Raw genomic sequence first — 27,376 nt, 5'->3', positions numbered from 1 at the left:
ACCATAAATCTGTTTGACAACCTTCCTGTATTATACAAATTTATGCATAAAACCATAGTTAAGCCTCCATGTAACCGAGGAAGAACATGTTAAAAGTTGTTGCTGCAGGCTGTATTTGCTTGAAAGGAGTTATGCTGGAAATAAAATATCCCTCTGTTTCTGATACAATGCAATAATGCTAAAAAAAAATATTGTTAGCAAAATAAATTATATCATTCATCAATAAACTGCATGTTCTATTACGGAACTAATAGTGGCATCCATGTCATATAACATACAGCTACTTTTTAAACAACTTTTCACCTAATGTCTCTTCAAATGTGGATTAGTATACAGAAAAATGATGTATAAAATCATGTTTCTCTTTATGAATTGTTATGAAAAACCATAATAGTCTTTGGACATAGAAAGATCTTTGGATAGTCTACAGGAGGAATAGTCAAAGTATATACAGCAGAAGATAAAAAATAACAAAAGAGAGTATAAAGCTACATGGAAGGAATCTGAAAAGGAGACAATACCCAGCTGATCGTTATAGCAGGAAAAATCTCTACAGTAGCAGAAATGAGATGACCTTTAAAGGAAATGGGGTCTCAGTTGCAATAGACCGTGATGCCTCACAACCCAAGCTAGTGCTTTAAATCATGTAGGCATACTGCAATGATTACTGCTACTGGAAGGGAACAAGTGCTAACAACAGAGAAGGGGCATTTACTCTTAATAAGCTGAGGGTGGGTAAGACCAGGTAATTGGCCTTTGCAGAGGTCATTCGGGATCGACACATCTCCCACAAAAACTCCTTTCTGAAACACCCTCTTACTCAACAGGCTGGCTGTAGAAGAATCGAATCTGTTTCCTTAGGATGAGATCCTTACGCTGTAGTGTCTTAATGTCTCTTCTGTCCTGCAAAGCAGAGAGCATCAGGAAACAGCACACAACACAGGAGCCAGCAAGGGCTACACAGCAGATACTGGAGTCTCTTCGGACTGGCTCATTCTGAATATACCCTTCCAACTCAAAATAAGACTACTGCTTCTTTAAAAAATAAAACCAAAACCCAAACACATCTGATGCAGTTTTTATAATCTTTAACCAAAGATCACATGGGGGTTAACTATGTTCGTAATACATGCTTTATATTTCATCCTTTTAAAAAAAACTTTGATTGTATTGACTGACTATACCATATCAGTTTGTTTGTGGCCCTAAAACTTCAACTTGCTGCTAAAATATGATGTGTATTTACAGAAAACTTTGCTGGTGGAACTAGCCCTTTCTCTTTCTCACAGCTCAAGTATGAAAATGTTGGGAGAAAATAGTTTCACACGCTTGACTTTGAAATAAAAATGAAGACAAATGTGAACCTTTATACCCTCACAGCAAGAAGAAACATAAAGATCAGAATCCATGCTTCAGTGGATGCCATGACAGAAACCTGCCCTTCAGTTTGATTTCCAACTGATTAAAAAAAAATAAGAGATGCTTCTGGCAAATAGCCCTCCAATACATTGCTGTTAGATGGGGCCACAACCACAGCCTCAACACACTGAAATATACAACTTACATGAGTGTTCTTGGTGTCAGAAAAATTGCACCTGAAATAAAAAATCAGCACAGAGTATTGCTAAATTCTGGTGAACAGTTAAAGCAAAAAAGGCCACATCATTTCCAGGAGTATTTTCATCCTCATACCAGCTTTGTAACAGTAACCAAATGCGTGTGTGCATCAAAGAGTGGCTTTTTACCGTTGCCAATACTGCCCATGTCCTTTCTTCTTTCTCTAGTACTATCTTTGCCCATATGCTTCACCACCTACTGGCGGTGGCTGTGGCCCTCTTCCAAAAGGTGTCCTCAGGGAACAAAGTAGTAAGGTTTTAGCTGGTCCACAAAGATTTTGCTTTTGGCAAATGAAAATATGTCTTCCCTTTTGCTCCTTTGTGTATCTGGAGAGCTATGCTGTTTATGGCAAGGTTGAGAGTTCATAAGTAAAAGGGGCAAAAAGTTATGCTGAGGCAGGAAAAGAGCTACAAGGATCTCACTTCAGAAGAGGAATTGGAGGAAACTGAGAAGAAAGAACATTTATCTTCATAGCCCACCAACAACTACCGAGATAGCTCTTTAGCTGAACACATCACTGAGTTTGCTCAAGTTTGAAGTTTCCTCTGGGTTTACAACTCCCAGCCTTCATTGTGCTGCTTGGGAAGTCACATTTTTTCTTTGGGCCAAACCATAGACCATACATGTCTTTTGAAGATGCTGTTCTTTAGAAGTAAGTCTTAAGGTAACCGTCTTTCCTTCTAAGGCATCTTCAGATCAGGCAAATGCCCGAGCTGTTTGCAGAGGCTTCCTGGTAGAGGCTATGGCCAGGACACAGAGTGAAAGAGCTGCTAGGACAATCACTGCAGGTTGAGTGGGCCAAAGATAGGTGCTATCAGAAGAAGTGGGGCTCAGATTATGCATATTACTCACACAATCAGATCACCAGCCCTAGTACTAAATTATTTTTATTTTTACAGATCAGTTGGCTTTACATGTGAGATGACAAAGCCTGGGTTTTTTTCTAAGTTCCACACACGGAAGAGCTGGTAACCACAAATAATGAAACTCATTTTCACAAGGTTATCAGTGAAATCTGCAGGTCAAAAGATTAGTAACACTGAAAAAAATTACCAGATATTCACAAATCTGGAAAACTTACTAGCCATAAAATGGCTAGTGCAGCAAACTGCCCCTGCCTCAAGGATCAAATCAAATGGAAACCACTAGCTCTAGTTATCTCACATCTGTTCTAACAGGAGACTGCTTTTACCTCATCTGAAGACAGTAACTGTGATGAAGACTAATTCTGGAAACAGGAAGCTACAGTGCCCTGACGTGGTAATTCCAGGGAGTTAACTAGGCTTTCTTTATTAATTCTGCAGTCCTGGGTGAGGGAGGGGAGGAGGGGAAGGTATTTTAGTATGTTGTGATTTTGTGATTAAAAGGAGAAGCACACAGTAGTCTAAGGAGTATTGATTCTTGGTTTTTTGTCAAGACAGCAACTTCTTTAGATGATGCTTAACAACAGCTATAAACACTCTGTTAAAGGACATCCTTTGAGCAACACCAATAATTTCCTGTGTATGTGCACACAGCATTAATGACTACATCCATACGTGCTGGATTACACAATGCATGTGCATATATTCAATCTTACCTTCTAGGCTTGGAGTCCTGGAAAAAGGAAGCTGCTAACAACGGTGTAGCGATGACTCCAGTACTGCTTCTGCAAAACTCGGATATTCTAACGGAAAAGCTTACCCCTAATTTGGCATGCAGCATAATTTTAAGATTAAGCGTGTTTATTACTACAGTTAAACTCTCCATTGCCTCAGGTTAAATCTAAAAATTACTTGACTAAGCACTGTCAAAGAAGAAGAAATATTACCATCAATTTATGAACCGGTGACAGTGATTCACTGACTCTGTGACTTCCCACTTTTATAGCAGGCAAGGTCCTACACATGCTAGAGAATAGGCATAGCCCTCCCTGAGGAAGGTATGCGACCAGGGAATCCAAGTCAGCCCCACACCACCAATTACCTGCCAAGTCACAGAAGACTTAGAGGCTAAGACACTAACACACTAAGGCTGTGTCACCGAACTGCTCCTTATCCAGTTGATAAGCAGCACATACTTGGCAAGTGAAACCCAGGATCTGGGAGAGGTGTTTTGACATACGTGCCCCCAGCAGAGCTCAGCACAGCTGCACTGCCACGGCTCCTACCCCGTAGGACCACAGCAGCAGCGCTTCTGGCTGCTACAGCAGCACCCGGGGGACTGACCGACCCTCAGCTGAAAGCGTCTGATACAGAGCATGAAATGGCCGTTAGAAAAGGACTTGCACAAAACCAGGACCTTTAACATTCACCTTTTCACACCAGCAAAATCAGTTTGGGAAACTCAGTGCCATGCTGTGCCCAGGTTTACATTTGCACCCATCAGCTGCGGGCCCAGCACGGCATTGCTTGTGAATACAAAACTCAGAGCTGTTCTACCAGCTTTCTGTCGGACCACAGCAAAAGCAAGCTTGTTATGGGCAAGATTATTAGGTGTCCTGGTGTGTTTAGTGTCGGGTAGCTTTTCCTGAGGGAAAGCGGGACAAGAGAGCACCTGGGAGAAGAGAGGGCAGCGGCACAAGAGCACGTGTCTCTAACATGAGAACCTGTGGCCGGTGTCTAAGCCCCGCAGCTCACTTCGTCCTGCCAACGGGGCCCCCTTCCCGGGCTCCCTGGCCCGGTGCCGTCCTCCGCTCGCAGGCAGGCCGCGCCGCAGCGGCCGGGGCCGACCCGCACCCCTTCGCCCGCCCCGAGGCCTCGCTCCTTCTCCAGCCCGCCGGAGCCGGGCGGACTCGGGCCGGCCCGCACGGGAAACCCGGCTCCCGGCCTCGGCCCGCCGCCTCCCGCCCGCAGGCAGCGGAGCCCCGCCACCGCCCAGCCCTGCCCGCGGGCGCGGCGCGGCCATGGCGGGTAACGGCCGCCACCCGCAAGTAACGGCTGCCCCACCGCCCGCCCCGACGGCAGCCCCGGGGGCCGCGCCGCCCCGCCAGCCCGGGGAGAGGCCGCTCCCCGCGGGCTCCGCGCCCCGCACCGCCACGGCGCGGCCAGGCGGGCAGCTGCCCCGCCACCGCGGCGGGCAGGACGGGCCGGCTCCGCCCCAGCTCGGCGGGCCGCCCTCTCTCTCCCTCCTCCCCCGAGGTGGGGCGGTGGCCCGGGCGCGGCGCATCCAGCCCCGGGGTTGGGGCGGTGCTGCCCTCGGCCAGGCGGGAGCGGCTGCGGCGGGTGCCGGGAGCGGCTGTCAGGCAGCGAGCGGCGCTTGCGGGGCGGGCAGCCATGCGGCGGTGGAGGCTCCTTCCCTTGGCGGTGCTTCTCGCTCTCCTGGTCCCCGTCAGAGGTGAGGCGGGCGGCGGGAGCGGGGAGCGGTCCTGCCGCGGGGCCCCGGCTGCCCTGCCGGGCCTGGGTCCACGGGCTCGTCACGGAGGCGGGGAGGGCCGGGGAGCCTCCCGGGGACCAGAGGAGCCCTGGGGGGAGCCGGCGAGTCCCCGGCCGCCTCTGTCCGGGCCAGGGTAGCGGCGGACGCTCCCCGCCTCCGTCCCGTTTCTGGCTGGGTTTGTGGCGTGGTGGTGTGGTTTTTTTTTCCTTTAAACTAACCGGAAAAGTATTCCTGAGCTTTCTGCCTGCCTCCCGCAGCGGAAACCCTGTCTTGTTTTTAATCTCTTCGGTGAATACGTGGTGCTCGCCCCAGCAGGGCCCTTGGGTGCGGGGGGGTCCGGGGAGGGGGCTTGGAAGGGGCGGCGGGGAGCTCAGCCGGAGCGCGGCTTCCATTTTAGGAAGGAGAGCGGAGTCAGGGCAGTCCCAGGGCATGGGACAGTTACCAGTCTGCCGGCACGCAACAGCCTTTAACAGTTGTTTTTTTTTAATTACTGCAAAGCCGCCGGGCGAAACGGGTGTATTTTCTGAGAAGCTTATCATGGCTTCGGTGTGTGTCAGGGGCGATTTTCTGGAACCCCGGTCAGAGCGGCGTGTGTGCCACAGCCCGCGGGGCTTGCTGTAAGGAGACACTGAGCGGGGGAGAACAGCGAAGTTCCCAGTACCGAGTTCTTTTCAGGAGAAAGACTGATAAACTGGAATATGCTGTGTGAACTGGCATCTCCCATTTACATGACTTATTTCTAAGAAACTTTTTTTTAAACTACATTAATTAACATACTCGGTGCTGTGCCTAGGTGTTTTCTTTCAGGTGTGTTGTAAAAGCAACACTTCAAAGCCTAGGTATCTCCTCACTGTAAGAGAGGAGGAAAAACAGCCATTCATAACTTTGACTAGACGCTGTAGATGCTGCATGCAGGATGCCAGATAAGCAGTTTAGCATTAAGCCTGTTTGAATTCAGTTCTTCTGCTCTGGTCTTAGCTGCTAGGGTAGCAAACCTGAGCTCTTGGGGAAATAGTACAATTTTACAATAACTGCCTTTAAAACTGACAGATGATTCAGACTGCTAACGTAGGTATTGTCTTACTGCTTAGGTGGAAAACTTGTTCCTCTACCTCTGCAAGCAGTCCTCGTGGTCACAGGCAGCTGGGTCTTTGGTGTGGTGCTCTTAAGGCGTGGAAGTATTTGCAGTAACTAAAAGAGTCTTTCTAAACTTTCTTCCAGCAGTTTGGAGGTGAAGAGAGGCTGTCTGGTTTCTGCTTTGCAGGAGGGAAGGTGCTCAAAAACTGCCTTCAGGGGTTTTGTTTTGATTTCTGAGGGAAATGAGCAGTTGTAACAGATAGTTCTTAAAAAGCTGGTTAATTTAGCTGGGTAATAGTTAATGCCAATAATAACAACCAAGAAGATAGGTTATAATTTGTTTGGCCACTTTTTCTTGAAACAAAATGGGTAAGAATTTGAGCACTGTTGAGAATGTCAGCCTGGGGAGGGTGGGGCCCTCTGGGGGAATTTCAGACTTGTGGTGATGCAGTGAAAATAAAGGCAAGACCTGAATTATGTACTTTTGAAAATTTTAATTTCACCGTTGGTAGGCTCTCTGTAGTCTGAATGTGCAGAACTGCTATAGAAAGTTAAGGATGTTGCCTTATAAGCAGTTCAGCTGTTGTGCGACGATTTGGAGATGGCAGGTTTCACTGGCACTTCTTGCTTCCATGGTTCAAGTGGATGAGTCTGTGCCTCTGGACTGAGAACTTCTTATGGGATCATTTTAGGCGTGTGAAAGCTGTTAGTGCTAAAACAGCATTCAACATATCATAAGGATTTGCATGTATTATTAAGCAAGGGTGAACTTTGTTATTTAAAGAGCTTGCTTAGAAAACGAGTTTTGCAGTTTTAACCTCAAAACTGGTATTTTAAGTGTTGTCTCATTTGCCAGTATGAGCTGTACAAGTCAGGCAAAGCTGGAATTTAGGTATCATTGGGGCTGGATCCAGAGGAAGGTAGAATGCGAGTTTTTATATCGTCAGTTTCTATAGGCAGTCTGACAGCTTGCCCCTGCTGAGGAGTGGGATCTTTCTGTTTCTCTCCTCCTGTGTTTGGTCTGGTGCCCATCAGGGCCTATACTGAGATGATTCAGCTTGATAAGTCAGCATATGACTAATCTGGTGCATTGAGTTTGCTCTGCCGAGTGTTTGATGAGTGTCAGAGCCAGCATAAGGGAGTGGCAGGGCTCAGTGTTGGAGAGTGGAAGTGAGGTGGGGGCAGAGGAGGAGAGGGCAGGAGGTGTCCTGCTTTGACTGGCTATGAGTTGTGAGACTAGATCAGCCATCTTACAACTGTAAAACCACCAGGTTAGCCCAGCATCTAATTTTAGGCATCTGGTTTTCAAAATACAACAAAAAAAAAAAAAAAGTATTAGGCAGCAGATCTTCTGTAGAATGAATGTGAAGAGCACAGCAGAAGGATTAAACAGAAAAATCTGTATGTGATGAGCAACAGAAAACTGCTGCATGCACGAACAAGGCTTAAAAGTCTCCTTTATCTACTGCAGAAAGATCAAGGCATAAAAACTTTATGCTTATGGAGGATCTCAAGTTTGGACTCGGGAATATGTGATTTAAATATCCTTTGCAGGAATTGAGTACAGCTTGTTGATTGAAACACAGTTGCCACAAGAAATAGTTGTAGTGCACACTGGGAGGCGAGCAAAATAGCTGCTGGAAGCTGAGGTATCTGTGTTGTAAGATCAATACCCTAAGGTGAATTACAAGTGGAGATCCTTCTTTGTAAGACCGCTGCAATTATAGTGCTATGAGTAAAGGGAGGGAAACATTTGTGCCCCTGGCTTCTTGTCGAGGCAAGTCATTGTTGAGAAGAATGACTAGTTGGATGAAAGATGGTGAAATGAGCCTGTCTGTAATCTAGTAGATGGAGCTTTCAGCTAGGGCAGGGAGGTGGTGCAGGGACTCCTGGAGACTGATTTCTGCTGTGTGGGCTCTGGAGTTGTTTGCCTTTTAAATCTGATTCAAAAAAAAAAAAACCCACAAACAAAAAAACAACAAACCACACAACTTTTTTTTTCAGTTGAACAATTTTAGTAGCAGTGCTAGTATGCATACATAGTAGCATGAACTTGAGAAGTGCAGCACGTGTTTCTCCATCTTCCCATTTCCTCTAATTTGAAATGGCCAAGAGGTTTTTTAATGTGGTATTATTTATATAAAATGGCCACTGCATTTCTACATCAAAATGACATCACTGTAACAATCCTTGAGCTTTCCGTAGCTACAGGGATTTAACTTGGCGAGAGCTAAGTGTGACTCATCCTACTGCCATCCAGCCAAGACCAGTTTCAATACCTTCCTGATGTTACCCTGGTGCATGAGATGGGGTTGCCTGTGCTTGAGAAAGGACTCTGCTTTAACTCTTGCTGTCTTGAACTTCTCACTGCAATCAACTTATATTTCATCAGATGACAGCTTTGTTAGTGAAATGCAGTAATAATAGTAATCTTCATCAGTTAAGATGATCTTGCCAGAGGCAAGCCGTTTTCTTTTAGCCAAAGTGCTTTTCCCTGCTCTGGCACAGGAACCTACTCTTCCAAGTCTAGTAAAACTGTTTTGAGAGAACGTTATAAGCAAAATGGCCTCAGCTCAAAGGACCTTTCACTTAACTTACTGCCAGTTAACACAAACTAATAATCATGAATTTAGGAATTGAGAGGAAGAAAACAATCAATTAACCCTCTTCCCTACTTTCAGCTTAAGCCAAACACCCCTACACCCCATCTTTGCCCCCCTGGTTTTCACTGCATGTTACGCTCAGCCCATCCTCTGCTGCTTCAGTGAAGTGATGAGCAGAGCAGGAAGGTCATATGTCCAATGAGTTCTTTCTGCTGCTTCTCCTTGCTTCCTGCTGATTTTCCCCTGCTCCTCTTTGCTTCTCAGTATCTCTGCCACAGTGAAGGTTGTTGGTGGTCCCTCAGGGCTGTCACTGCTGTGGTGTGAGTGGCCCACAGCAACAGTCCCTCAGGTCCATACTCTGTTGGCATGGAACCTTCTCTGCCCAGAGCACATCTCCAGCCACGTGTCCCCTCTGCAGCCTCTCCCTCTGTGAGTCTCAGACCATGTCTGCATGTGTCTCCTGTCCCTGTTGGCTGATGCCCTTTCTTACCTGTGTTCAAGGAGGAATACTCTGTGCTTCTCTGACCACTTGAAGATTTATGCACACCATTGGTGTCAGTGCCAGCGTGGCATGACTGTAAGTGGTGCTGGGCACATCATGGCCTCTTCCCAGACGGGGCACCCTGCAGCCCTCTACTGCTGAAACCCTGCCCAGTTCATGCCCTCTACATTCTTGAGCAATGTGTACCTAGGAACTGTTTTGACTCCATCGTGTCTGCAAAGACATAGGTCTTGTGTGTCCAAAATACATGGCATAGTTTATGAAGGAAAATAAGATGATTTATCATATGTAACAGTACATATTTAATTTCATTATAATTTTTCCAGAGACCACCTAGTAGGTAATTCCTGGTCCTCAAGTGATAAGGACTCCTTCCTTAGGGATTTCAGTTGCAGCAGGAGGATAGTCACGAACTTGTGTCTCAATTCTGGGATCCCCAGAACTGGCTGGTACTTTGTTACCCAGCTGGACTTGGGGTAGATGGTTTTCTGCAGGGCTGGTGTGATGGGTTTCTACTTTTATGTTAACTAGCTCCCCTTCTGACCCAGCTAGCTTCATAGAGATGAAACTCCCTTTTCCTGGAGTGCAGTTTCAAGTAAGCCATTGTACCATTCTACCTTTCCAGATTCCTGGGGATTTGAGGGAATATGATACACTTGCTCTGCTCATTCTTGGACAGCTATGGTTTTAAAATGACTACTGCCATCTGAGCCCAGCCAAGGCTGTGTTCTGTCATGGCAAAATATACATTTGTTTATTCTGTCTAGGGTGCTCCCTACATTTCCCTTCCAAGTAGAAAAGCTACTTAACAACCCATTTCTAGCTTTGCCACTGTGAGGACACAGCACCTGCTGTTGTTGCTGAAGAGAAGGCAACCTATCTGCTTGCCAAGCTTCTTCAAACTTCTGTTTTTCCATCGCACGTACTGGTTCATCATTCGTACTTTCCATGTGTGATGTATTATTCTGCAGATCTCATGTGGTCTAGTTGCTTGCACTATGGCTTTGCTGAGACAAGTCTAAGTTGTGTTCTCTGCCCCAGTACACAAGCAGCAGTTTCATGGACCTAGCTGGCTAAAAATAGCTTTCCTTTGTGCTCACACCCTGTGTCTGTGCTGGCAAGTTGAGCTAACTGGTCAGCCTTGTTATTATGTTTCTCAAATTGCCTTTGAATTTCAAATATGTGCATTTACACTGTGTGTTCAAGTAGATGTTTCTCCAAGTTGCTGTTTTATTACTTTCCATTCTTCTGCTGCTGAAAGTGTTTTTCCTAACTGCTGATTATCACATCCAATCTCTGAGCCATTTCTGCACCGCATTAGTGATTACTCAGGAGTCTGTGTACATGTATACTCAGGGCCACCAATGCTCCTGAGCATGTTCCAAGGCGACTCGAAAGGCCATTACCTCTGCAAACTGACGGCAGCTTCTTGTCCATTTGTAGGTGGCAGCCTCCCCTGTGGAGGGGCTCCAAGCTGCTTGGAGCCCCATTTCCTGCTGTGATTTTACGGAATCCATCACTAAACAAACTCCATTGGTTATTTTCAGCATATAACTCATCATATGCAGGGCATTTTATAGCCAGAGGAGTTCAGTGTTTTCATATTTTTGATTAGCTGGCCACAGACTAATCAGTTCAAGTTGGGAAACATAGGGTTTACCTGCGGCCTGTTACTTAGTATTGCTTCAAGACTTTTTTTCCTCTAATGAACACATCATCAATGCAGTGGGAAAATTCTCAAGAGATGCGTTGCTTTAAAGTTTTGTGGATGATGCCATGGCAGATAGTGGGGCTGTGTTTCCACCCCTTGCAACAGCCAGTTCCAGAGGTACTGCACACCATTCCAGGTGCAGACAATCGGGTTCTTGCTTCTTCAGTTAGAGGGATGGAAAAGAAAGCATTTGCAACATCAGTTGTAACATACCAGGTACATTTTTTGGTCTCTGGCTCATGCAAGAGCTGCAGCATGCTTGAACTACAGCTGCTAATGCAGCAGCTACATCATTCAAAGCTCTTGATGTCTGTTGTTAACTGCCATTCTCCAGTATGCTTCTGGACATGCCAAACAGGACTGTTGTAATGTAAATGTGTTTGAGAGCCCCTTTTCCCTTATTTTTCCAGGGGCTCCATTGCTAATCACTTTCGAAATCTTACCCGTGGCCCCTTAATTAGTTCAGTATCTCTTTCAGAAAATTATTTGCGTTGCTAAGGGAAGAGCCACTGGGTCTGAGTGCATGCAACGTTACTGCAGTCAGTACAAGTCCTGTAGCTGGTTCCCTCCTGTACAAAGCACACCACCTACACCAAAAGCCCAATGCCTTCCTGTCTCATCTGTCCCATCTACCGTGGTCAAGAGAGTCAAACCCAAGAACGGCAGGGGCAGTGGCAACAGGCACAGGCTACCGATCCTGTCTATTCAAACTGAGGCTCCATTCTACTAGAGGTAGATGTGTGTCTTCCCTGCTTACTCTGTAACTGCTCATTCATCACTGGTACACAAGGGCAATAAGATGCACTGAGCATCAGGATCTATTATGGCACCATGTAGATGAGGCCAAGCAGTGCCTGGCCACCTTACCCAGACAGCCCAATAAATATGGTTACTTGCACCTGCTCCCAGGCCAGCAGCAGGTACCTCCCAGTGCAGTGATGCAGGTGGATTGGCAGAACAGTATTCAGTCCAGAGGCTGGGGGCAGGAGAAGGTGATGGCTGAACCAAGCTCTGACTCTGCCTTGTGCTCACAACTCCCCAGCTGGCAGTGCTGCATCTCTGAAGGGCCTTCTGTTTGACTTGGTCATACCGTCTCTTTTTCTGTTCAGGAGCATCCATAAGTCCCAGCATCTGTGAGAGGGGCATGAAGAATTCCCATTCATTCCAGGCATTTTCCCCCAAGATTTACCATGCTGACAGAATCTTGGTATTATCCCTGGCCTTGCTGTTAATCCTACAGCATGCTCCCTCCAGCATGGTACGTAGTAGGTCATTCCTTGGTCAACAGGGGTCCCACCATGTTATCAGCCCTTGCTGCCTAGACCCTGTGAGTTATTCCCAGTACAGAGAAACAGTGTTCCAGCTTGTGTATCTGGCCCTTTGCCTGACTGTCTGCATCTTCTCAGCTGCCGCAGGAGGTCTCTGTGCCACCTTGCAAAAGAACATAGTAGCAGCAACAGCTCTGAGTTAGCTTTTCTGCTGGCTTGGGACCAATACTGCAAAAGCTAGTGATTGGAAGGTTGCTTCGTGTCGTAAAAGCTAGTTTTAGTTTGCTTTTTCATTAAAAAAAAAAAAAAAAGTAACTCTTGTTTTCTCTGTATGCTTGCAAATTCTGGTCTGGGAAAGATTTCCCTGCTTCCTGCTGTGTCAACAGGTTCCTCGCATGTCTGCTGCAGCCGTGTCCCATCCTCAGAGCTCTTTGATTTTATACTTTTCCTTTAGAGGTGAACAGTGCTACGTTTTTCATATAACCCTTAATTTTCAGACGCAAACCTTAATTTTCCTAATAATTCCACAGCCTCCTGTAAAGGTACTGTGCTAACTAAGCAGAGATGTGGACCTTTTTCCCCCCCAAACTTCAGAGAAGAGCAGTGATTCTGAAGCTTGTGGCTGTAGCAAGCTGACAGCTTCTCTGCAGCCAGAGCTCTCCGACTGTGTCTCCTTCTTCCTCTTCCTTGGTCACTGCTTCTTCTACTCCTTTCTCTTGGTTGTTGCCGTTGCATCGTTGTTACTGTCTCCGCTGCCAGTCCTGTCCCCAGGCATGGCTTCCTTCAGCTTGTGCTTCTTACTTGTCCTGAGGACAGTTTTCCCCTCCATTCCTATTGATTTCCTGTGCTGTTCTGAAAAATGAGTAAATTTATAATGCAGAGTAACATCTGGCATGTGTAATGACTGCCTGCAAGTATTAACACTGGAACTTAAAATCCTGTTTATGTTAGAAGGTGATACAGAATCAGAGTGAAAATGGTGAAATTATTTCTTATGATGGACATGGAGAATTCTTGATAAAAGGTTCCATCTAAATATAGCAGAATAGAAGTACTTTCACAAGATGCACTTGAACTAGAAATGCTTATGGTTTCGCTGTGGACACATTCCAGATGTTTTGCTAAGCACATGAACACGTTGGAACCACAAAGAATATAGCCTTGGTACAAAATGGAAGATTTACCTTGTTCCTCAAGTAAAGATAAAGAAGGATGGAAAGAAAAGAAAAACAAACAAAAACCCCAAACCCAAATTAAAAAAAAACAAACTAAACCCTTTCTTAAATTGAGAAAAAATACACTCTTTCCTGACCAAACTTATTACACATTTCTGGCTTGCCATATATCTGTGGCTGCCACTTAGGTAGAATCCAACTGATTATTTAGTTTATCTGTCTGGTTTGGGCAACTAAAACTAGTCACATTGACCTGGGTGGCTGCAGTATCTCTGCAGGACATGGCTGTCCTTCAGAAATATTTTTTTAGATAGTAGTTTTGCATGTCCAGTACAAAGTTGGTTGAAGCAGAAGTAATGAGCTTTCTCCTGCAGTGTTCCACATTGCCCAGGGAAGAAGGCTGGTATCACATCACATGTCCTTTGGCTGAAGCCAGTCTGCACGTTTCCAAACCTATACTGGTGCAGTGCAGTGAAATCCTGGGTCACTGAATTGTCACTTAGTCCGAGTCTTTCTCAAGTAATCCTGTAAACATAAATACTTGTAGGAAGAAAAGTGTCACCGGTGGTATTGAAACATATCAGTGTTTGAAGTTTGATCAGAAAAATAGGTTTTGTTATAAAATCAGTTGACTAGTGCCAGAACTGATTCAATCTCCAAGCAATGGTTTAAAATATGAGTTGAATCATTGCAAACCACTGTACTGGGTCTGGTTTCCTCTACCCTAGCCTTCCCCACCAGAAACCCTCATTGTAAAATCCAAAGTCTTCTACCTCTATTTTAGCCAAAGCTGTAGTAGCTATATTTGAGTGTGCAGACAGAAAATATTGAGAAATGTTTTTAGCCATAGCTGAACAAGCCATGAGGAAAGACTCTAGAATAACAAAGTCAATTTTACTGTACAGATAAAGTTTCTGACTAGATTACAGATTTTGTTTAGAGTTTGCTATTAGCATACAAACTGTATGGAACCAGTAAGACTTCTGGTGAGGAAGCTAAAAGAAACAGGCTGTGAAATATATTGTCAGTTTACAAGTATCAGCAGACAGAAAACAGTCCTGCTTACTACAAGCCATCATTTTGGTGTACTACTGTAAAAATAAGCATATTCTTAACCTAGTTCTGTGCTCATTGCAAATATATATTTCCACTCTATTTTGAAGAAGGAATTCCTAAATGGAAGGCCAAGTTCCATTTACTTGTTCATTCTAAGTTACAATTTAAATATAAAGTTATAATTTAAATTATTTCTCTAGTGCAGACCTCCCTACCCTTTCTGCAGCTGAGCCTTACTGCTGCATTTCCCCATTTCCCTTCTCCTCTGAGCCCCCCGCCCCAGGATGCTCTTTTTTTTCCATCCCTCCCTGCCCCAATCCAAGAAGCTACCAGAGGTGCAAAGTGTGCACAAATAAGGATGCAGAGAAAACATAACGCTGGTGTTTGCTGATGGTTCAGTGGGGAGGGAAGCCTTCAATCTATCACCTTACACATATTACACAGTGATAGTGTTTTACTGAATTGGGATGAGCAGAAAAAGCACGCAACTCGAAGTCATGGCTCAAGATATCACACAGTTGCCCTGACAACACGTCTCCCTTTCTCCACGCGAGGCTGGGCAGGGTACCGAACTGTACAGATGCATATAGAGGTTTTCAGTGCAAAGAGAGGAGAATGTTATTATCTGAGTAGAAGTATAGATAAACTCCTAGCAACAAAATAGCGTTAGGTTATGTGTCAGTTGTAGTTACTTCCAGGAGAACCAATGATTTTATCCAATTACACAATACTGAAGAGTTTGCAACCTGCTTAGATAAAATAGTTTTCTTAAATTCAAGACTAATCTTTTGATTAACTGCCATCATAGTCTTTCCAGTGTATTTAACTGTTAATTATCGGTGCTGGCTGCAGTTTGGGTTCTTACCTAGTGAGGCTTAATGGTCATGAATCTGCTTGTGAAGATGAGAACACTTGAGTTTTCAAAAGGCCTTGAATGTGTGCCCCTTCCGAGCCCCACCATCTCCATTAGTGTCCGTCTTAGTGCTATCAGTGTGTATATTGCTCCGCAGTTTTCAAAGTATAGGTTTGACTGCTTGCGGAGTCAGTCACTGCAGGTTGCCCCGGCCCATGGCCAGCCAGGTTTTGAGTATGTTTGATATGTGGGGGAGGTACTCTCTGCAACAGACAATTTTCTCCACAACATGGAAAATATTTTAGCCCTTTCCAAGGTGCTGTTAGTGACTGTGCTTTGGAAGCTCTTTTAAGTTTAAGGAAGAGATCTGGGACCTGTGGCTCTGCCATTTGATGTTGGCTTGCTACTGAGGGTTGTAACCAGAAGATAATCACCAAGCGTCCAGACTGTTGGCTTGGAGGGAAGGTGGTCACATTGGTTATGGATGTGCAGAATTACATACTGTAAGAAAACAACCAGACTGTGGTAGACAACTCATCACTGGGCAGGTTGTGATTAAGATCCCAAATATTTGCTTTTATCGTCACTACTCGATTGAAGGAACTCAAGAGTTCCTAGACCTTTTTTAACTATGGCATACTTCTCTTTTATCCCTTCTTGTTTCTGGATAAGCAGCTCAGCCATTGGCAGGACTGTTGTAATCTCGTTAATACTCTAGCTTCATAGTTGACTCTGTTGTTCTGTATGCTTTCTGCTGATTCAGAAGTATTCATTCTGTTCTCTGCTGTATCAAATCCTCCCTGGAAAACTGCTTATAGCTCATGTTTATAGCCCCATCATATTTTCCTACTTTCTGTTGCTCAGAGGGGCAACGGAAGTTGTGCAGTGCGTGCACAGGAGACTTTCAAACAAGCAAAATTCCCCAAAATGCTTCAAAATGTTTTTTTCTTCCCCAATAAATAGCTTATTTTACCATGTTCTGTTAAAAAACCCTCATATGACTACAGTTACTGAAGTAAACAGGTTTGAGTCAAAATGTGTAGGCTTTTTAAAAATATTAAATTGCCATTTTTAGATGGAAAGAATAGTTAGTAATTCAGATATTAAAATAAATCACAGATTAGTCTAAAAACTATTTCCTAGCAGACAGATCAGGAAAAGATTAGGCCATGTAATCACCTAACTTTTTCTTTACTGTATTTTCAAAATTGGTGCAAATAAAGTAGCTTTTCAGGGAAGTCGCTTTTGTATCACTCTACAAAAATTAAATATGATAGTTATTAGGGTAGCCTGGTGCATCTTTTGGAAAAGGAAATAAATCTTTTTATTGTTTGCAGCAGAGGCTTCGCTGACTTTATTCCCATCAGATATGTTAGCGAAAGCTCCAGATGTGCAGAAAGCACACATTCCCCAGATGTAAAAAATTACCTTTGTTTTTTGGCTGATTTACAGTTGTTATTTGTGTTTGGGCCATATTTATTTTTAAGTAGGAAGGGGCTTTGTTCTTAGAACTTTCTATGCAAAGCTTTTTGTTTTCTCTTGCTCTGTAGAGAGACTAAACTTGAAAAGCAGCATCAATAGGTGGGTATGTGCAGGAGGAACAGGGTTTGAAACCAACTGTGTGGAATTCAATTTCATAAGACTCCAGGCAGGGCTAATTATAAACTGCTGTTTGGCAGTGGGAGTAAATATCCCATCTGTGTTGCCTGACGCAGAGGAATCTTGCCTGCAAACCTCTGCCCTGGCTGAGAGATGGAGTACAGTTTTAAGTATGTTCTTCCATTCGCAGTGAACTTAAAATCTTAGAAAGGCAGTCCTTTACAGCAAGGTATGGAGAACCAAGTCACCTTTCTCCCAGGTTTTTTGTGATTAAATTGCTCCTCTTGGTTTTGCCTGCGTAGGACATGTTGGAAAATAACTGTCAGAATGTGAGCAGAGCAGTAGAATTCTTTTATTGTTGATAACTAATGCTGGTGGGGCAAAACCTGGATTGAAACCAAGTGCTGGTAAGCTTAAAAACCAGTGGTAAGGGATGTGATGGCTTTGCTCTGCACTTGAAGTGTTTCATGAACAAGGTTCAATGTATTTGCTTTCCTGTATTTTCTGTAGCACCTGATATGGTTAGGTGTTGAATATTTCTACTGCTTGTGTTTTCAGTCCCCCAAGGGGAAGGAACACAAGATGCAGGAGTATAAAATCCAGTTTCCCTGCTGGAAGTTGGAGAAGCTGCTTGTTGCCTGATTGCCCAAGAGTTTATGCCCTTGTAGCTACCAGCATCCTCATCCCCCAGGAGGGCTGCCAAACCTCCTGTAGACTCTACAGAGATGAGATGCCTCTTTGAGCTCAAGATTTTTGCAGATTTCATGAAAGTGAGCAGCTAGACAGCAGGGCAGACCCAAGTTGGGCAATCACCAAGCATATGAAATTTAACAAGAGCAAGCGCTGGAATCTGCACCTGGGATGGTATAATCCTGGTTGTACGTACAAACTAGGGGACAAGAGGCTGGAGAGTAGCACCGTGGAAAGAGATCTGGGGGTTTGGGTTGATGGCAAGTTGAACATGAGTCAACAGTGTGCCCTGGCAGCTAAAAAGGCCAACCGTGTGCTGGGGTGCATCAAGCACAGCATAGCAAGCTGGTCAAGGGAGGTGATTGTCCCACGCTGCACTGCACTGATGTGGCCCCACCTCAAGTACTGCGTGCAGTTTTGGGCACCTCAGTATAAAGGAATCAAATGGTTGGACTCGATGATCTTAAGGGTCTTTTCCAACCTAAATGATGCTATGAAACTATGAGAGGGTGCCCAGAGGAGGGCAACCAAGATGGTGAAAGGCCTCAAGGGCAAGGTTTGTGAGGAGCAACTGAGCTCACTTGGTTTGTTCAGCTTGGAGAAGAGAAGGCTGAGGGGTGACCTCATCACAGTCTACAACTTCCTCAAAGGAGGCAGTGGAGGGGAAGGTGCTGATCTCCTCTCTCTGGTGATCAGCAATAGGACACGAGGAAATGGAATAAATCTGCATCAGGAGAAGTTCAGATTGGACGCTAGGAAAAGACTCTTCACTGAGATGGGGGTCAGTCACTGGAACAGGCTCCCCAGGGAAGTGGTCACAACGCCAAGCCTGTCAGAGTTCAAGGAGCATCTGGATGACACTTCTAGTCACATGGCTTAGTTTTAGGTAGTTCTGCAAGGAGCAACAAGTTGGACTCTATGATCTTTCCTTATTGGGTCCATTCCAACTTGAGATATTCTGATTCTATGATTGTAAGTTATTTGGCCGCTGACAAGAGTGGCAGGTAACACCACCCAGTGGTGAGATCACAGCTGACTACTGTCACCTGGTCCATAGGCCTACAACTGGAAGACCAGCTGAAGCATGCAGGCTCTGTGGCACCCTGTGGTACACAGGGCACTGGGGAGGGAGGGAGGGAAGGAGGAGAGCACCCGCATTTAGAAAAACAACATTCGAGCAGTTAGTTGCTCAAGTCAGAAAGTTATGTTTGTGGTGATTCATCACAAGTTTCCTTTCTTGGTGTGTTGCCATACTTGTGACTGATGGAGGAACTTTCCAAAGCTTGTGTCAGCTTCTGCAGTGGAATGTAAATATGACTAATACCGTAGCAGTAAGTATCTGAGAGCGGTGATGGGTCTTTGCAAAGGACTCCTGTTTGGGTAGTTACTTTGCAAAGACCCATCACCACTCTCAGGTACTTACTGCTACGGTATTAGTTACTTCACTGTCTTGAATACTCTTTAGCTCATCAGCTTTTCAGAAGCATATGTTTGCTTGCCTGTTTTACCTGCTGTTTTTCCGCCATCTGACACAAACTATGCAGGTTACTGGGGACAGCCTGTTGAAGAAATGTCTCTCTTGAGATCCTGGTATTTGAGCTATGAACACAGAAAGAAAATAGTGTAGACGCTTCTGAAATGTTCTTGAATCTGTTCTTGCCCCTAGGAGCTAGAAACATCTGCTGTATTGTGCTTTATACTCAGTATAGTATCTGCTTTATTTGCTTAGACTAAGAAAATGCTCATAAGCTTGGTTACTCTTGGTGCTCCTTAAGCCTGTAGGGAGTGTAGCATATTCTTGCTGACTTTTTCTTCTTGGATCCTGCAGCTACGTTTATTCTAGTCCTGTGGCTTTATCTCTGTTACCTAATTGTTTCTCCCCTGGTACCAGCTGAATCCCTGGTACTGAGCCTCTCTCCTTTCAGACTAAGTAATAGAACTTCTAGTTTAGTTGGACCCACCCATACAAAAACCTGAATGAGTACAGTTGTAAAAGCAAATGATTTAAAGACATAGGAAGGTTTGTTATGGACAGTGGAGAAACAACCAGGCTTTTCTAGGAAAGCAGACTGCCAGCACTTCATAGTGCAGATTATTGTAATGAGTTTGATAAGCTAGGTTTTGACATTTTCTCCTTCTTTCTTAATAATGTGTTTGAAGAGCCTGTCACCTTGCTGCATGCTTGGAAAACAGAATTGCGGTTGCAGAATATTGAATAATTCCAGTCGATATAGAATTATTTTTTTATTAACTCTCAGATTTTCTTAGTGGTATCTCAAAGCATGCCTTATGTGAGATTGGCATCAACAATCTCATCCTAAATTATTTCTCTGTGAAGATTATATGTGAAGACAATACCTTAAAATAGCAATGTCACTGAATGCACTCTCTTTTACACTGGTTTCCTCCTTTTGAGGGAAACCACTGCAACTGGAACTATTCAGAGTTCTCAGACTGTTTCATGATGACAGTAGGAGACTCTTCAAATAGCCTCTTTTCTGCTCCAGGTAAAACTTCAGCTACACCAAAGCATGATGTTGAGTATAGGTGCCCCTCCCACTCCTAAAAAAGAAATACTGCTCTTGAAGTACATTCACCAGTGTAACATGCCTTGACTTGGTGATGTATCTTTAACCTTGAGACATACAGTGTTAACATATGGTGGTGGTCCATCCTCTGCTACTCTGATAGAGTGTGTTGAGGAGCATGCATCTTCAACAGATCCTTCTGCCTGACTTCTTAGACTAGTAAATATCTGATCAGGCGTTGTCTTAGTCATTCCTCCCTGGAGGACTGTAGGCTGAGAGATTAATGTATTTGAGAAAACAAACAAACCAGAATTTGAGTTTGAGGAACAACTATGCAAATACCTGTTTAAATTTCTCTTGAGTGTTTTGACCTTTTTTTGCCTGTTAATGTGGAGTTTTCTTGGGTAAGTCTAAGCAAAGGGGTGACTTCAGAGGTAACTGAGATATGGGTCTTAGCAATGGCTCATTTTACTGAGGTTTCTGAGGTTATATTGCAAGATGGTGTAGGCTTCAGATTAAAAATATATCTTAGTCTCATTTCTTCTCTGAAAAAAAAAAAAAGGCATTATTAGTTCAGTTATCTGAGAAGGAAGAGATTTCAATTTTGACCTCAGTTGACATGAAAGATGTTACCAGGTATATGAGCATCTGTCATTCCTGGGACTAGACTTGTGACTTGTCCTTGTCTTAACTTAGCCTGTCATGTAAGCAGAAAGAACGTTGTGCTTGTCGTTTGATTTTTGATGGGTTTTTTATTCCTCTCTTCAGACTTTGCAATATCAAGTTCTATTTCTTCTCTATAGGTAGCTACATTCTTAGAGGAGAAGTCAGACACATCTATGTTTTATGTGTGTTTCTTCTGAATTAAGGTATCTTTGGCTGGAATTAAGTTTTACTCTGGCTGGTTTGATAGTAGTTAGAAAAGGTCTTCCAGCTTCTTTGGGGCTAGGGCAGCATATTTGGATGTCTTTTTCTTAAATAGTTGTTATCTACTTTTGTGCCTTTTCCCATTCTGCAGTGAAAGTAGGAATGATGAACTATCAAGCAGTTGTTTTAGCTGTCCATTTGTCTTACAAGCCTGTGCTGCTGAGATCACACTACTATGTGCTGTGAAACCAGTTTGTATCATGTATATATTAAGTTACTGAATTTGCAGTTGACTGGGTAAGCAACAGTAGCTCTAGCAACTGACTTAATACAGCAAGAGAGAATGTTCTTTTCCTAAGAGCTGAAAATGAAGCTTAATCTACCTAGAGTGAAGACCACATAGCTGACAGCTGCATTTAGCTGTCTTTTAGGAAATTGAAGAGACTGCTGAAGATCATCTGTAATAACTTAACCACCTTCATACTGTTAACCTTTGTTAGAGGAAAAGATAAGTCTTATAAACCCATGAAAATTAATTTTTGATGCCAAGGTATTAAATCCATTACCCAATCATATAACTTTCATACTGGCCTTTGTGCTTCAAGGCTCATCTTCACACTTGGATTGTGTAAATTCTTGTGAATTGGAGCTGTGCCCCTGCTTATTTTGCCATGCAGTAGAAAGAAGGCTAGGAAAGAATATGCTTTGGTTGTAACTAAGAAAGCATGCAATAGCAGTGGCAAGAATAAAGGATTAAGTGCATTATATTGACTGTAGGAATATACGTTCTGGTCCTCTGGATCCTCTGTGACAGGGACACTTTTAGTGCTGTTCCTTTGTTTTTCTAAGAGATGTGTGGATAGTGGTCTGCAGAAAGAGAGGAGTATCTGACTCAAAATATTCTTCTAGCCTGATGCAGGAAGCATACCTCAAGGTAGATCAAAGACATGGTTATGACTGTAATAAGTGTTGGTTTTGAGTAAGGAAAACCAGTGTTCTTACTGTTGCTTTCATCTTCTACAGGCAATTTTGATGACTTCAGCTTAGAAGATGCAATTGGTAATTATTACACTCTTACAAATTTTGGGAGGTAGGTGGGAAAATAGTGGCTGTTCTTTTGGCTTGTTTGTTCCTGAGTCCCACTGCATGACCAAGCATGACATCTTCCCCACAGGTTTGTTTAAACCTCAGTGGAACTATTCAGCTATGGGTATGTCAAAATGTGATGACTGCATAGAACTGAAATTTGTCTCTGGGAACACTCAGGGATACCTCTTAAGGGGAAAATGTCTTGCTGTATAGACTTGATCCTTGTGCTTTTCATTGTATAGGCATAGGCTTACATTTGTCCTTCAGGTATCCTTGGAACAGTGTATTAAATAGTATTTAGACTTCTTTTTTTTCTAACTATCCCTGACAGAAACTACGAAGAAACCTCCTCCATTGAAGCCTCTTCCATCAAAGAAGCCTCTTCCATCAAAAAAGCCGCCACCATCATCAGATTTCAGTGAGATCTAATTGGCTTGTAATGCCTTTTACTGTGTAGTACACAGTCACTTGAGAGTCTGATTTTTTTATTTCTATAAAAGAAAACAGTTTCTTAATGGCAAAAGGATTTCTGCATTTTTGAGTCTTCTGCTAATGCTTTCACAAATTTACTTTGTGATTTCACAAGTTTAAAGACCCTGCAAGAATCCCTTCTGTTGGCTTTCAATCTGCATGTTTTGAGCTTGCTCACCTTGAGCTGGCCCTTGGTAAAGTACCATGACCACCAAAAGCAGCATGTAGTTTGGCAGATAACGCCTGGTAACTGGTGGTCTTCTGTGGGCCACAGCTGAATGACCGTGCCATTATATTCTTGGTGAAAACATCATGAGGTGCATTTTGTGTAAAAATAGTCTAAAATTAGTTCAGTTTTTGCATTACACTTAAAACTTCCCTTCTTTCTTTGTAGATGATTTAAACTTGGAAGATGGTCTTCAGCCTGGTAAGTATCCTGTTTTCCTGGATATACTGTTCAGTGGTATTTCATGCAATGTCTATCCATCCTTTATTACCCACATTTAATAAAGACACTGAGTTGATTAAGGTAACAGACTGCAGATAAAAATAATTGCAGTGTAGTTATCTTTATTTACCTTCGTTTTTAAAGGTCTGGGTGACAAAAACTGTATGTATTTCACTCATTTCTTTGCCAAGTCCTACTTGTTTCATTGCTGTGTCTTCACTAGATGGCACTAATTCCATTAAATATTACTTATGGAATTAGTTTTTAAATCTTAAGTAATCTCTTCCTTTCCAGGAAGTAACTTCAGTAGCACAAGGGAACATTAATGTATTTGAAATTATATGAGGGAAGGTACTTTTTCTAATGTGCTTCAGCTCTGCAGTGTGGGCAGGAGCAGAAATTGCAGTATTGTTTTCACTCAGCCAGTAAAAAGTGCATCCAGTTAGGCAGATAATGCACAGTAGATTTTTGTACCATCGCTGTTGCAGTATATACAGCTTTCCTAACACAGGGCATACAGTAGGACAGCAGCACTGTCGGCTGCCCTGTTTGATTTAGCCCTTTGAAGTTTTGTCTCTCTGAAAGCAGTCTGTTTCGAACTGCTGGCACTTTTGAAAACAGTTGGCTAACTGAGAAACAGTTGGCTGAATGAATTGGATGGTTCAGGTAAGCAGAGAGAGAGGATCCTTTATAAGATGGGAAGTCTAAGTTGGGGTCTTAGAACTGTGGTTTGGAGGTGCACGCCTCTTTCTTTGAATATGCAGAGGACCTAAGAGACCTGCTTTGATTTGTGCTAGAGCTGGGAGGCGGCAAGACCACACAACACCGAGGAGAAGTAGCATACAGAAGAAATGGGACACTAGATGTGTTCAGCTGTGGTGAAAACAGTTTTACAAAACCACTGCTGGTGTGTTAATTTGATGTGGGCAACAAAGACTGTGACCATATGGTGCAGAGATAATTACTAAGATCTCTTATTCTCCTATTTTGTGGCAGGCTAAATGAAATGTCGTGGGGACCATATTTCTGGTTCTGTTGTGTGTATCTTGTCTTTTTTAAAGTGAGGTACCAACCTTTATTATTGGTTAAAATCTGGTAGTTTTAAGAGAGGAAACAGTCAAGTAGCCTATACCTGATAGAAAAATTTGAAGAAGTTCTGCATTTGAAATCAGATGTGCAAGCTAAAATGCTGCATAACACTTAGTGAGTTCTTCTGTTTGTGTTCAGTTATAGCAAGGGTGTGACGTACAGGCTAATGTAGCAGAAGCAGTGTTAACTGCATTAAAGTTCAGTGTTTAACCTAAAATAACCAAACAAATAAAACATTAGCTAATGAAAGGAAAGGAAAATGGCACGGGGAAGATTTGATAACATTTTTTAGGTCAGATAGTCTTTCAAGGTCACTGTATGCTCTGCTTTTGGTCTCTTCACACTAGTAACTTTGCTTACTTTATACTATGTTTGTCTACAGATGACCCCAAGCCAGGTCCACCTGCAAATCCTAGAGACACTGGTAAGACTGACCTAACAGGAATTTCTGAACATAGAGAAGTATTTGTTAATCTTTCCTAGTCCCTTTCAAAGTTACCGTACTGTAGTCTGATTTTGATATTTTAACCTTTTGCTTTTTTTCCCCAAAAATCTCTCTTTCGTGTGTAGATAACCCCAAGCAAGGTCCACCTGTACATCCTAAAGACACTGGTAAGGCTTTTAGCACAAACTCCTGAATAATTACATGGGTTTACTGTCTCAAACTTCTAATAATTACTCCTTGTTAATTGGCTGCTATGTCAGTCAGATGTTGCACTGAATAAACACTGAGGATTGAGGAAAAATTGTCTTGCAAATAAACTTTGCAGTAGTCTTGAAATTCCATAACAAACCTGTTGAGTTACCTGCCTTTCACTTAAAAGCGGGATGGTGTGAGGAGCAGGAAGGATGGGACAGAGTGTGTGTGCTTGGAGCAATGCTGTTCTTGGCTGCCTGTGGTGGAGCATCTGTGCATTGGATTGAGTCCTTTCATCTTTAAAAACTGAATCCCTGCTAGTTGTGCTAAAATGTAAGCAGGAGTTACCTGTGATCTGTATTCTTAAAGCATTTCAATGAAAGGCAAAGCTCAAAGTTAAAGGGTAATTTTTTTAGTGGGTTTTGGGTTTTTTTTAAAAGCCCAGTTAAGAAATACAATTCTTTTGTGTTTGGAAGGTAGGCTTAAAATACATGTCCTTCCCTGCCTGTTGTGCTTTAGAGGTCTTCTCTATCTTTGCCTAACTCAGAATAAAACAGATTCAGATAGATGCAACTGTGACAATGCCATTATCCATAAGCATGGTGGTAAAGAGTCCTTACCTGGAATGCAAGCCCTGGTTCTTGTTCCTTCTCCTGCCTGATTAGCAGCAGGTATTTGAATTCAGTCTTGCACACCTTGGTACAGTGTTTTTACCACCCAAGTAAAACATCCTCTGATGCACTGCTTTTAGTTTTGCTGCTTGAAACGTATTCACTTTGCATAAACTACAGGTTAATTTGGCAGCAGTGGGAAGGAGGGAGTGCTCATGTCCCATGAGGTAGGGTCCAGTGGAAATGGAGAGGAACTGGTTCAATGTCCTGCAATAAATCAGAGGAGGGAATTGCATTTTGATCTTCTCATTGTCATGCAAAAATTGCAGCCACTGGACTGTGGCATATTGAACGCTTTTTTTCCCTCTAGCTAGTGTGTCGTAGAGGTTCCAAAGACTGGTTGTGACTTAGAAACCCAACTCTGAAGAAACATTCACAGCTGCAGCCTTGAAAAGAAAGGGTCCTTTCCTGTCCATGCCCTTTCTCTGCTTTAACAGGATGACGAGTCCTGGGCTGTTCCAGTTAGGTAGCTTACAGGGCTTCCTGCTTGCTTAGGAAGCACACTTGTGCGGTACTGCCTGCTTTTGGACACTGACTTCTCAGCTGTTCAAGAAGTCCAGAGGCAGCAGTGCTGCTATTAGACAGTATAGTGCCGAGCGGAAGGGACTTGAGATTGGGAGGGCTTTTGAATCGTGAACATGTGACTGATGATGATGCTGAGCCTAAAAACACCACAGATTCAGCTGAATGATCTAGAGAAAACTTCCATGTCACTATGTGCCTTGAGTTGTCTTTTCATTGAACTTAAAACATGTAAGATTATATTATTTTTAATTTTAATAGGCAACCTTGATGATTCAGATCTATACGATGGCAGTTTACCAAAAGGAGGCGGCGACGGTAGTGGCAGCAATGGTAAGATAGCAGGTTGTGCTTCATATTGATCCTGTGGTTACCTGAGCTTTTGATAAAAGCTTGCTCACAAGCTGGTTAGCATGGTGTAATTTGTAATACCTTTGATTCTGGTGTCTGAAACTTAAGAGCATGCATTCCAGTTCAAAAGCAGTATGTTCTGCCTCTGCCAAAAACCACAAGATAATTAAGAAAAACTGGTCTAGAGGTAAAACCTTTGGTGATTTTTATTGTTATGCTAAGAAAGATGGGGCTAAAAATTGAGTTGTGAATATGGTACTTATTTCAAAATTCACTGTGAATATAGTTCTTAAAGGCATCCAGGTGTTATTTTCAGATCTTCTGTGACATACTCTCAGTTCCTTTTAGTTCTTCTGGTTAGGAAGCCTAGGGATGTGCTAGAAGAGGGTCCGCCTTGTGTTCTTAAATATTTCCTCTGTCCCACAGGACTAATTGATCTTTAAGACTTCCCAGTGATGTGGGGTATGTCTACTCTGAGCAGCATAAAACCATTTCGTAGTTTACCAAACTGAGTAATCTGCCATATCTAATTTTTATGGCACAACTCAGTACAGAGATGGTCTGAAAGACAAAGCTGCAGTAATGGCCATCATTAAGATGGGGCTAGGTGTCCCTGTGTGCATTACTGCAACTTCACTGTTTCCAGATCAGAGTTAGCTTAATTATCTTGATGTGGTGTTAAGGCATGCGGCTGGTTACTGAGTTCTTCAGAGTTGTCCTAGATGGAGGTTACTGATGTTGATTTTTTGGGAAGATTTCACTTTCCAAGGTTCCTTTGGGGCAGGTAAATTGAAAATTGACAGGCGCAAGAAGCACCTGTTGAGACTTGTGTGGTGTTTTCATCTGCACAGGTTCCTGCTTCAGTCGTATGAGTTGCATAGTGAGAAATAAGGATAGTATTTATGGAACTTCTGTCTGGTTTGCCAAGATAATTGCACAAGTATTTAGTAAATGAGGCAGGGATTTTAGAAGATAGTTGGTTCCATGGAAGTACAGTTGAATGCTACTCTGAAGTTATATGCTGTTCCTTTCCACGGAGTGTTCTGTAATGGTGGGCAAGTTGATTAAACCGGATTTCACAGGTATACTGTGCTCATTTTGTAGAAGTGCTGAACACCCAAGGCTGAAGTGTGGCTTCACCACCATGAGCTGTGCATTGAAAATAGAAAGTTTGAGTGCCAGAGCTTAGCACTGTATG

General features: G+C 43.4%; 1 protein-coding gene across 2 annotated transcripts in view; it reads left to right on the top strand.

The window, feature by feature from the left end:
- The first annotated feature begins 4,734 nt into the window (after positions 1-4,734).
- The window catches only part of CD99 (CD99 molecule (Xg blood group)), a 28,127-nt gene continuing 5,485 nt past the window's right edge, over positions 4,735-27,376 (top strand). For both annotated transcript variants that reach the window (XM_055802578.1, XM_055802577.1), the window contains exons 1-7: positions 4,735-4,932; positions 21,924-21,959; positions 22,321-22,407; positions 22,855-22,887; positions 24,380-24,421; positions 24,568-24,609; positions 26,089-26,160. In XM_055802578.1, coding sequence (XP_055658553.1) covers positions 4,872-4,932; positions 21,924-21,959; positions 22,321-22,407; positions 22,855-22,887; positions 24,380-24,421; positions 24,568-24,609; positions 26,089-26,160 — 373 coding nt within the window. In that variant the 5' untranslated portion in view covers positions 4,735-4,871. The remainder of the gene's footprint in view (positions 4,933-21,923; positions 21,960-22,320; positions 22,408-22,854; positions 22,888-24,379; positions 24,422-24,567; positions 24,610-26,088; positions 26,161-27,376) is intronic.

This window comes from Falco peregrinus, chromosome 4 (genome assembly GCF_023634155.1).
Source record: "Falco peregrinus isolate bFalPer1 chromosome 4, bFalPer1.pri, whole genome shotgun sequence".
Lineage (NCBI taxonomy): Eukaryota > Metazoa > Chordata > Aves > Falconiformes > Falconidae > Falco > Falco peregrinus.
Note: the sequence above shows the minus strand (reverse complement) of the source record. Positions and strands in the feature narration are given on the sequence as shown.